The 12,692-nt window shown below is 41.9% G+C and overlaps 1 protein-coding gene across 1 annotated transcript in view; it reads right to left on the reverse strand.

Annotated features, from left to right (window-relative positions):
- Positions 1–2,970: 2,970 nt before the first annotated feature.
- Positions 2,971–12,692, reverse strand: part of LOC131458727 (protein disulfide-isomerase TMX3-like) — a 38,975-nt gene continuing 29,253 nt past the window's right edge. Inside the window, exons 15-16 of the mRNA XM_058627950.1 lie at positions 11,694–11,762; positions 2,971–6,499 (exon numbers count right to left, since the gene is read on the reverse strand). Coding sequence (XP_058483933.1) covers positions 6,170–6,499; positions 11,694–11,762 — 399 coding nt within the window. The 3' untranslated portion in view covers positions 2,971–6,169. The remainder of the gene's footprint in view (positions 6,500–11,693; positions 11,763–12,692) is intronic.

A 12,692-nucleotide genomic window follows, 5' to 3' on the forward strand; every position in this document is an offset into this window, starting at 1 on the left:
CGTCCATAATGTCCTCAACAGGCCCCTTGAAAGGATTATTGTGCAAAAGCTCTTGAATAAAATAAATCTCACTTTCACTTCATGCCTCAGTAGAACTTCCAGAGATACTACAGAGGGTTAAAGGGATGCCAGTTCTGCGGGGAAAAGAAGTACCAGGATCAATGATCCGTGCATGTCTTTTTAGTTTATTTGATTGTTGTGAATGTAGCATCAATAAAGCCCAGCTGGCTACAGTCCCCATCACGGTCTTGAAATGAAGCTGTAGGCCCCGGCAGGCGAAGTCACACAACAACAACATCTGCGAGTGGAAGGATCAGATTACAACACAAGCTGATGAAGGATGTGGAGAAACACACAAGTCTACCACATAAGCTCGTCTGTGTGTCGATGAAGCTGTTGTGTTCTGTTGCGCGCGCGTTCTCTTTGGATAATCAGGTCGGAGGATGGAAATCGCCCCCCGGCAGCGGTGGGAGTGACGGCACCAGCAGCTGTGCTCGGGCACCTGTCACCTCCTTTAGCAACGGTTACGTGTCGGGTTCTCAAAGTCACCGCGACCACCCGGAGGGGACAGGTCCCTTCAGCGAATGATCACAACCGGGGCAACATCATTAGGGGAAACTTGCTGTGTGGCAGCGGCTCCTCGGCAGAGTGATAAGCAGAAACACTTGACTGGGAAATGCTTAGAGTGCACTTAAAGGTGACAGGGATAATACGGGCCATGCACTTGTTAGTCTCAACTGTGTGCATCATTTGTGCACTGCTGCTATAAATACATGTGCCAATAGCCCAAGAAATGGACTATGGATTCAGGAGTTTTATGCTTTCTAATTCGCCGTTTGTCTATTAAACAGTAAGAGATGCTCAGCGTGTGCGGTTTAGAAAATACTCCTGTCTTTATTTTAGCTTCAAGCCCTTCTTTTTAATAAGTGACCTATCAGCAGTTTTGTCTGCACAGTTTAACATTCAATAATGACATGTCTACGCGGGGAGAGTGTCAGCAGGGTTTCTCAACTGTCCATTTTATTCAGCTTTTATATAACCACATTGACAATCTGTTGAGCTGGGGATGCTTTCGGCTACAGCATCTAACGATAAGTTTGTTTTATTTATAGAGGCTATATTCTAGCTGGATCATTTGGGTCCTCATGTTTCCAAGTTGGCGACAGTTTTAAAAGAGAGTCGTAAAAAGGGTAACGGTATAGAGAGAGTAAATGGCAAATCAACTGGAAATTGAGGTTTTCGCAAAATACAGTGCAGTCATGTGCTCTCTGCAACCAGTCGTTAAATTCACCCAAGCCTCGTAATTCGCGGTTTTGGCCGGACTATTTTTCTCTAATAAGAAAACACGATTTACAAAATTGACATCATGTTTCAATGAAGAAGATCTGAAACTAGTCATCAAGACTATTAACTCGTCAAGAAAGTGTTTACCGACACCTTAAATCAAGTGAGAAGAAGAAGAAGCGAGTTTTCCAATAGACTACAATAGACTGAAACCAGTGGAGTCGCCCCCTGTTGGCCATTAAATATATTCCCACTTCCTGATTGACTAAGTCGTCTATGGCGTAAACACAAACAAACACAGTTTGGAAAAAAACTTAAAAGTGAAATTAAAGCTGCAGTAAAATGAAGCCTTCCTATTTCGCTCGAGTGTGTGTGTGTGTGTGTGTGTGTGTGTGTTTGGTGATTTTTGATGAAGGGGAAGTTGTAACGGCACAGTCTGCTGCCCTAAAGAAAAGTTTCCCAAGATGTCAGTCCGCTCGGAGGAAAACAATAGCAACAAGCAGCATCTATCGACTGACAAGTTGACAAGCGGCTATTAAACCCAGCTCAAACTGTTGACGTCGAAGTCGTTGCAGCGAAAAATAGTCAGACGAGGGCTGGAAGGATTGATCTAACGGCTGCTGCTGCTGCTGCTGATGAAACAAGACAACAACAAAAAACATTCACTAAAGTGCTATTTTTTTTTTTTTTAAATGGGATGTTCTCAAATCAGTTTGTGTAATTAGGCAAGATTTTTTTTGTGTGTGTTGTTTCTGAATTGACAGTTAAGAGACTGCGGTTATATCAGACATTAAGACATTATGAAAATAATTTCTCTCCGTCCCTGCACTGACTCAAAGCTCATCAGCCGTTTCTCAGATTGAGTGACAGGCCTGAGCTCATCACACCCTCGAAGCACTAACTGCAACAACCATCTACTGTATCTCCTTTACCTTGACCTTACAAGCAACCTGAAACCATTTGACAGCTCGTGCGAGTCAGAGAGACGAGGCGATTACTATCTCGCCTTAATTTGCCATTTCAACGCGAGGCAGACGTCAGAAAGAGCAGCGGAGTGTAATTGCCCTTGTCTGGTGTACAAGCAGGCCTCCTTCATTTGCCACACGGCGACACTTGTTCTCGGAATATACAGCGAGGTAATTGAGCGATGAATTACTTTTTGCATCAGCACCACTCAGTGACAGTGATACTGATGTAGTAATACATTATCTCCCCTTTGGGGTGACCTAATTTATCCACAGAATGACATTCAGTGTAAAACAAGCATTCTCGTCACTTAGCAGAGGTGAAAACAACAAAACTTCCCCACATTTCCTTTTTTTCCCCCTCCTCCTCCCCCCAATCTGACTGTGCGAGGGTCAGACTTTGGTGTTTGGACATTGTGCTTCATTATGTGAAGTCACGTTTCTGACTTGTGCGCTCCGTCATTCCCTACAGGGAAGAAATAAATGAGTTCCACATCAAGTAATGCGATCTGCCTTGGATAAACCCAGATTTTCAAGAATGTGATTTTTATCAGCCGTAATTGAGTTGACACCGCGACAAACTCATACGGAGGAAATGATAATTTATAACTGGTGATAATTGGAGCTTGATGCAGAAATAGATTTCAAAACGGGGGGGAGAGAATATGTACATTATCAAGACGAGCGTCAATGTACAGAAAAGACAAGAGGCGACACGAAAAAAAGAGTAAAATCTTTATTTCAATCTTCCAAACCTGTAATAAAGTGTGGCATTCTCAAATTCAAACCCAACGAGGAAGTTTGACAGAGAATGGTAGGCAAACACGGAGACCGGGAGTCAAGACGGGGGCAAGTTCAGTGCAGTTTCACAGTAATAATAATAATAATAATAATACAGAGAAATCCTCTGTATGTTTCAAAACAACAGGTGTGCTTAGGTTCACATTTACCGAGCTGCAAAAGCACAGTGAAATGAGCAAAACCAAAAAGGAAAAAAAAACAAAACCGCAAGCATTCTTATTACTCAGCTGCACTTTTTTGGAAACAGTTGTAACAGGGTTAAGGTTAGAGGGCAGGAGTGGGGAGAGCTCTATAGATCCTGTAGCTCGCAAGATCATTTCATCCAACTTGCAAAATAGCACTTTTCTTTTCTGAGATAAATGGAAAAAATAGTTTTTTCTGGCGATATGCCCGTCGGGTGAAGGTGCTCACTAACAAGCATCATATCGACTATTATACTGAAGATGACAATTTTAATTGTAAATTTAAAGAGGAGCCAGTGTGTCTAGTTTGCAGGGGCGAGGTCCTCCTCCTGAAAAGGCCAACCACGAGCATTGTTATAGTTTTATAAATAAACATGGAGCAGAACTGGATGAAGATAAAAACAAGACTGTCCAGGCAGGGACAAAGCAACGCGGAGAGTTATAAGTACAAGCAGCTGAAATCTCATTTAGAAGAGGACGTGAATTCATCACCACAGCCATCTGACATCAGAAGCCTCACCAAAGAGAAGTTCTAGCCATTGTTAAGCATGTTGTGCAAAGAGAAACATGGTCCGAGAGAAGAAAACAGTTCCCCAGCCCTGGATTAACAGCTTTAAAGCATTCACTTTAAGTGAATATTTCTCAATATATGGTCCACGCTGTTCATCTTTGAAGAATTGAAATGCAGTTTGAAAGCTTGTAGAGGAGAGAATTGGACTTTGATTTAAGATTACTCTTTTCAATTCCTGTTCCCAAGGTGAAGGACGAACATTCACGCTCATTCATCAGCATAAAATCACCGTCCCCTTGAGAGAAGAATCCTTTTTCCATCCCCCCCCCCCCCTCCAATCCTCTTCTCTCATTTCAAACTTTACAAAACAGGCTGCGCTCTCTGTACAACAAATATGACGTGAACATTTAGAAAAGAATGATGAGCAAACGCACTGCATGGATTTAAAGAGAGAGTTCGACATTAGAAGATCAACACCACCACTCATGGCTGTAAATATGAAACTGGAACTAGCTGCCGTGTAGCTTAGCTCACAGAAAACAGAACCTCTAACACTCCCTAATTAATATGATATTCATAAATGGAGATTAGCTTGTTTTCCGGAGCTTTAAAACGGGTTTAGAGGCAGGTTTAATTCCCCTTTATTCCCCCCGTTTTCGGTCTTAACGCTAAGCTAAGCTAAACAGTTGCTAGCGCTAGTTTAATTGGCTTTTTTTCGACAGGAAGGATGAGTAAGCATATTTACCGACATGTTAAACTAACACTTCAAAGTAATTACTGTAATATGTTAATAGAGTGGTTATTGAAAGAGAAAAGAGGCTTTTTACGGTGTGTTTCGACAGTGCTCGTCTCATTGATTGGGGAGATAGAGGTGTCAAGCACATGCACCAACTCTGAAAATCACACTTCAGTGTTAAGGGTTATATAACCTTTTTATTTAATTTTTATTCCTTCTTTCCCCACATGTATTTAATTCTATACAGTTGATAATAAAACATGTTTATAGGTGCTTTAATTTGCCACTGCACCCCAAATCCAAACAAGGTGCTCTTGACTGTGCATTTTTCCCCATGACAATGGTTTTGGATTTGGTGTAAAAGTACCAATATTTCTACTTTTTTTTTCAAAATAGGCGACCAGGTGAATTCAGGAAAAAAGCTATAACTCTAACTCAATTTCAGCTATTACTTAAACGTTAGTCACAGAGTATGAAAATGGGACGGGGAAGGATTTGGGGTACTACTGAAATAGTCTATTTTAACACGAAAAAAAGGAGGGGGCAAAACTCGGTTGAAGTATCAGTGTCTCGGGATGGAAACTTCAACTGCCAACTGAATTCAATATAAAAACCAGTGATGGGGACAGACTGAAATATAGAAACAGACACAACCACTCTATCTGAGGAATATGAGTTGTTAAGAGACCCAGGAGCTACTGATGCATGTTATACGAGTCTGCCATTCACGCACAACTCATCGACACACGGTTTCCACACTGGGGTGTAAAACGGCTGATATCAGACGAGACTGACACCAATTATCATTTCAGCTTCTTTTTTTTTTCTTTTCCATCAAATGCTTACATAAATGGACGACAACAGGCGGTTAGAAAAACGACAAAAGAAAAAAGGAAATATTTACAGGCAATAACATAGAAAAAGCATGACTCATTTATGGCAGATTTTCCTTCTTGGGCACTTTCTATGCTATCTATACAAATCAATCACTAAACACGATGAGCCTACACTTTGGCTTGCAGGTGGGTATTCATAGCGAAAATGTTGCTGCGTTTTCAATTCAAATTATTCTTTGTGTTTCAATGACTGAAGGATATAGTAAGTTAGAATAAGGAAGTGTCACACGTCGTATGAAACAGACCGATTGGTCGAATCATAATGAGTAGTTTTTTTGTTTTTTTTTTGATTCACAGTTGTCCTGAGTTCAGCGACAAGTGACAGAGCATTTGCTGCTCAGGCTCCTTGACTTTGGGACGCCATGCCAGAAGAACTTGAGCAGGCTCGCAACTTCAAGTCACTTCTCGAAAACACACACTTTTTATTTACATTTATTTCCTGCTCTTAGCTTCTGCTGCTTTTTTTTTTATTTTACATGTCATACATTTTGCCTTAATGTTTCTAATCCTGTGTCCACTGGGAGGTTTCTATCTTTTGTATTATTTATCAACTTATTTGGATCTCTTTTCTGTCATTAGAGTAGATGTGATTCGCTGGCTTCACTGAGCCGCTGACCTTACACACTGACACGCAGACCTCAAGGAATTGGAGAACAGTCTGTGCTCAAGGGGCTTTGATGAGGAGTGAGATGAAAAACAAAGAAGCAGAGGAGTAATACATCGATATGTCTCTGAGTTTCATTTCACTGCATTTGACTAGACCTGTCATGCCCTATCCAGCAGGAGCCCCTGTGTTAATCTGTTTTCTTCTCTCCAGGATCCTTCTCTCCTAAATCATCATCCTCCTCCTCCTCCTCCTCCCCCTCCTCCCCCTCATCGTCCTCCTCCTCCTCCTCCTCCTCCTCTTCGTTCTCCCCTTCTTCGGGGCCCTCCAGCTCAGCGGTGCGGCGCCTCTCCTCCTCCTCCTCTTCCTCCTCCTCTTCGTCGGTCAGACCCTCCCTCTTGACGTCCTCCGAGCCGTCGTCCGTCTCGGCTGTGCAGATGCCGTAGCACATCAGGCTGATCACACCCAGCGGTAGCCCGAACAGGAAGCAGCCCAGCAGTGGAGAGCTGCGAAACACTGACTAACAGTGGAAAAGAGACCGGGAGACATGACAGGAAAGAGAAGAAAGAGGACATGTCAGGGAGAGCGAGAACGGAGAGGAAAAATGCTGAAATAATGAGATAACCAGTAAAACAATATATGCAAGTCCTGAGGATACAATGTCCTGGTTGATAGAAAACGTATAATTGTTCGGTCTTTATACTTCAGTACATTGCAGTAGAAATGTAATATTGTTTACTGTAAAAAAAACAACTATAGGAACACGATCTCTCCACTTTCGCTTGATGGGACCCATCTTTTAATGATTTTATATCAAGGGGAAATTCAGCATGTTCCTTTCCCTGAAGCCGTGCTATCAGCACCTCTGTGATATGGTAATTCTGCCCATTCTCATTCCGAGTGCGTCATATACCGGCGCTCTCGGCGTCGCCTTACAGACACACAAGGTTTCCTTTCCGAGTCTGAAAGAGACGCACCGGCCGGTGCATTTATACACTCAGATCTGAGTGTGAGCCGACAGTGGAAATCCACTAAGCCTAACCCGGATATTTATCCTAACCTCGGTCCCTTTCTTGGCCCTAATCTCAACCTCGGGCCTATCCTGGCCCCTAACCCTAACTCCAATCTCTGACTTTTCTTCTACCCCTGCTCTGCTCTGAGCATCTAAAGTGGGTTTACTCTGGAGTCAATTGAAAGCCCAGTGTGTCTCTTTGTAAGGCCACACTTTGAGAACGTGTTGGGTAATTCAGTCAGCGTGTCCTGCTACATTATTGCAGGTGTACACGTCTGGAAATGCCCTCATAAATAGTCAAATAAAAGTTTTAAAGTCCTTTTTATAAATAAAATAAGTAACCCTTAAAATATGCTGGTTCCCCTCACAAAACAAGTTGAATTCTGAGTAAAGTAAAGTGTTTTGTGACCCTGTGAGGAGCTTTGGGGTCCCATGGTAGAGGTTGTGCCCCCACAGATGATAAAGTCTCATCTATACTTCACCGTACTACAGTTTAAACATGATTCCACTTGCAAACTCTGTCAAAATTTAGTTTTTTTTTATGTAGAAAATTAGACTTAACACCAGGTGGGAGTGTGTTCTGGTGCAACCGTAACCACAAACCATCATGACGCCACACTGACACATTAAATATCATCATTTCACATGGTCATAGAAACAACTGAGCTTTAGCACACCAGTTAAATACCTGGACAAACACTATTCAAACATTTAGAGGCAATATTCAACTCACTGAATTTGCTGCAAGGATCCATTATAAGAAAGCTACACAAACCTCAAGGTTCAACCTCAACTCTTGAGTTGAAAATTGTGGAAATTTGTTTGCGGACACATTTTTTGAATATATTTGAAAAACACCTAGGGAACTTACTGTTTACATTTTCACAGTAATTACTACTGAAGCAAAACAACTATTAGTTGACATGAATACATCCTGAGGCTGAATGACTGAATAACAAGTGAATGAGGTTGTACTTTTCTTATTTATCTCTAAATGTTTTATTTGCTACCAGTCATTTACTCGTGTCCTTCTATCTACGGTTTGTTTTAGAAACACATCAGTCTCTATATCTGAATGTCAAACTATTCAAATTGAACACCTTATGTTTTCTTCAATCACTAGCAAAGCTCTTTTGAATTTGATGAGTTTGCAACGTTTATTAAGAAAAGAGGAAATGGAAGCCTACACTTTCGAATGAGTCGTTCCAACTTATTATTAAAGTAGTGTTGTTGGGAAAATCACAATCGACAGGCGTTGTAATATTTGGAGAAGAGATGCTCTGCATTTGTATTCAGTCATTTGCATTATGCCATTAAACTCGCATTAAGCAAGCATGTTTCCGTGGCTGCTCGCAAATCTTTTGCAGGGACACGGGCAGGCTGCAATATTTTAGCATTAATTAAATTGATGTCACATATTTTCACGAGGCCTGTTATATGTTACACTGTTTGTGTTCTCTGTTGTACTGTGCCATCATTTTGTTACACACTGGTGACCATGCGGGAGAGTTAAAATGCTTAATCTGCGATGCTTTTATGTGATAGAGACGGAGCTTTCTTCATACACATGTTCCTATTTTCTTTAAGAGTAAAGGTAGTAGCACACACATTATTTTTTTGAATGCTTCCTGAGAATAAATCACAGCCTCAACAACGTCCGAATTGTCAATACTTTTATATTTACAACATGTATATTGTAAATTTAAATTGCTTTGGAGTTAGATGCCCAAAGGGGTCTGCACATAGTAAATGGATGTGTCACTATGTGAAATACAGTGAGTGCACAGAGCCAACAAGTTGTTACGGAGCTGATCTGCTCTCTGGTCATGATTAAAGCTCCTCTCAGTCATGCCCATGCCCTGAACCTGCATATAAAACTGAACATTTTTATACTGCTGCTGCGGCTGCAAAGAAAAAAAACAACCCACAATGCCTCATCTCCTGTGGGCACAACAACAGCAGAGTCAGTGAAGGACAACTCTGCAAGTTCTCCCTTTAAATGATCTTGATGATAAATGAGTCATCTCGCCTGAATATAGCAGGATCCATCAGAGACAATGCACCTAGAAGGGAGTATTTGGTCTCAACCTCTGTCAGCTATTGAGCAGAGAAGAAGAATATTCATGCCGCCTCCGGTCATTGCCACGGGAAGAGGGATGGTAATTGCCGAGGCTCTGTGATGCCAGATGAGGTAGAGATGTGTATGCTATGCTAACACAGCTGGCTATGAGCCATTGGGGCTAATGTGGCCGCTCCTTCACGCTTCTGTCAGACTTGCGTTTAGATTGGCTCTCCAGGGGCGAGGTGATGGCTGCTGCCGATCTGCTTTGAATCATATCATGACATTGTGAGCAAGACCAGCTCTGGTGACGCTTGCAGCTCGCTATATTTAGGAAAAGCAAGAAAAGAACAGCGTCTACTTTCTCTAACAGGTGTAAGACAAGCTGCTCACACGTGGATTCTGACTTTTGTGCAGCTGCAAATTAGAGGTGAATAAAAATCTGACAGGAGTCGTTACTAAACCGGTTTCAATTAAAAAGAAAACTTTGAAACCTCATCTGACAGCAAAAGCTTTACAGGTCTTTAAATGTTAATTGGCAAAAATTTAATAAACTACTACTATTCGGGTTATAATCAGTTACTGTGACTATTCGCAGGGATATTAAAACAAATCTTTGAAAAGTGATTGCATTTGTAAAACCAAATCTCTCTACTCCAATAGTGACCTACTTTGTGGTTCATTTAGAGTGTGTGTGTTTGCAGAAGTGATGAGATTTAAGAGGTTTCTTGAATGCGTCTTGAAGCTGATCTTGTTAACTCAACATGCTGGGAACCCCGCATTACTTTCACTAGCTCTCATGCACTGGAGAAAATTAGAATATTCAATGAATAATACGAATAACATACCCTCACTGAACGGAACCATATGTCGAAATGCAGTAAGCATGGCCGAGCCTTTTAGAATACGGCTTTTATTTGAACCTTAGACAAGGGTCTTACTATACCACAGGCAGCCATCTTGCACTGTCGTTTTTCAACCTCTGCCCAAATGGACAAACCAGCCAGAGCATGCGTTTCACATGTTGAAGCAGAAGTTTACTACACATCTCACCACTTGATTTCAATAATTGTAACTTTTAAGTATTTCTAAAGGCTATTTTTATGCTTCAGAGTTCCACTGCAGACGTCACTGTACCATCTCTGTAATTTTCCCTTTAGGAGGTCTCGGTGTTCGTTTCAGGACATTTTTAAGGGCAGGGTTAAGCTTCACCCAGGGTTACAGTGCAAGTGAGGAGCATTGCATCGCAGCTGTATTTACATTCCTAGCACACCCTTGGTAAAACAAACACCAGTTCTTCCAAAAGAAGCAACAACTTAGAGGAAAAGTGGGAGGAAAAGCAGCTTCAGCCCTCTGAATATCTCTCTCCTCCTCCTCCTCCTCCCCTCATCATTCCACCCTCTCCTCCTCTGGTGCCTGTATCTCTGTGCATGTGCTGTGTTTACTGCATATGCTCATTTGTGAGCCTGGTCTTGTTTTCGGTATGCTGCTCGACTCCCAGAAGGAACGTGCAGGGCATTTGTTCGACAGTGTTACACAACTCTGAACAGGATGCATATAAATACATATAAAGCATTTACCCCGAAATGGTAAACACAGTCAAGGTGAGGCATGGCGATGAGGTTAAACGAGAACAGGCATTTCAGTCAACAGTGTCAGCTTCTCTCACCTCTGCAAGACATTTTAGTCTTGTTCGGCTTGTTGTTTTGCTTTTACGGGCCACTAAATTATAGTTTTGGTCAACTCAACATCAACAGTAACCAGGCTAGAGACACTTTAAAGAAAAGTAACACAAAATAAGCAACTTTGGGACATGTCGAGGCTGATATTTCCTTCAGTAGTGAACACAAAACAAGCTGGGCGCAGCACTTATCTCTGCCTAGAGGGCAAATGGGAAATGGGATGCCTTGCTTGGAGGCACCCCATCTATTGATCCAACCCTAAATTTGAACCAGCAACCCTCCCAATTCCATGGGCAGCCATGTCAATAGGCTGTCAGGTCAGCTCAGTATATTAATGTCAACATTGTCTCCAGTTTCCATGAATAAAGTTCAGAAGTTCAGGTGGAGGCCTGTAAAGACTCTCACTCTTCCTCAGTCATCCAGGTCACGGTATCATCAGCACGTGTACATAACTGTAGGCGACTGGACTTGCTTGAGTTTCTTGCAAGATGTTTCACCTTTCATCTGAGGCCTCTCCAGATCAGACGAGATCTCTTGAAGAGGCCTCTTGGATGAGACGTGAAACAACTTCAAGGAACTGGCCCGTGGCGATGTACAACTCCACAAGGTTCACCGCCTCAGCTTTGTGGATGTTGTGTTAACAGCGTGTTCTGCTGCTACTCTCAAGCAGCCAAAAAGGATCTATGAATGCAAGTTCAGTTGAGCCACATCTACTTACTGAAAATGAATTCATTCATGTGTATCAGACGCATAGACTGGATCTCAAATGAAAGAAAAAAAAAAATTGTAATTTTTAACTACTTTGTGATTACTTTATGTTAAATGGTTCACATTTCAACCTGATGTAAGCACTTACTGTACTTTTTAATATATTAAAATACACTATACTGGTAATGATCAAATCTGATCATTAGAAACACGAGTTTCTACATGTGTATGAATGAATTTGTCAGTAACTTACCATAATGGTGGATTTGCCATCAAAGACCACACGTTTGATCCTCTGAATGAAGCCATCACCTCCATGAGCCTGCAGGGAGACAGAGGAGCTGCTATTTCTGGTCCATCTTAATTTATATTCACCACCTATGTAACACATTCTGTAAGTAGCATTCCCCGGGTCTGAATTTGATGCAATTACTTTGGGAACTGTCCCAAAATAACAAATCAACTGACGAACCGATACGTCAATAAAATTGTACACTGATTAGTTTCATTCTCAGTTACACAGGCTGGTGCGCTCGGTAAATCCTAGATATTTAAAATATTGTGTAATTAACCGCCTCCCTGCACTAAAGTCTCCGGTTTGTTTACTGTCCAGTGGCTCCGCTCCGTCTGAGCTCATTTTCTGGCAAAGGCACCTGGACAGTGGATGACTGATGTGTCCTGATGTTAATTCATCAGGACGGCCAATTAGCGAGCGCCGACCAAGCAGGACTTCTGTGAAGGAGCTGAAGGTGGGCATGAGATGATTTCCATGGAAGCAGCTGTTGCACAGACCGACGCTGTGCGTGGACTGCATAAGTGGCTGCGCAAGTTTTTGAAGGAAACTTTTTTTTTTTTTTTACACAAGTTTCATAAGATCTGTCTTAACTGTAAAAGAGGGAAAGCCAGGGGACTTAAGTATAGACTATATCAAAATTAGCTATGCCTTTTTTTTATAAAAAAAAAAAAAAAAATCGCTTGAGCGATGCCACAGCCTGTCAGCTCTGTCCTCCTCTGGCTGGTTCATGCTTCATGCATGGCTAAACGTGTCGTCTGTATAACTCAGTGTTCCTGCCACTTATGAAAAGACTCGAATTCTACTTTTTTTTAGCTGCATGTGGTGGGAAAAATAGGGCCCCTGCATTCCCAAGTAGTACGCATTATAGCCGCTTTCAGACACATACTGGAGTCTAGACGTTATCCTCAAAGAATACGAAGAGACTGTATGCAAGACTGCAAATTCCTGCAAACGTTG

Source organism: Solea solea, chromosome 1, assembly GCF_958295425.1.
Source record: "Solea solea chromosome 1, fSolSol10.1, whole genome shotgun sequence".
Classification (NCBI taxonomy): domain Eukaryota; kingdom Metazoa; phylum Chordata; class Actinopteri; order Pleuronectiformes; family Soleidae; genus Solea; species Solea solea.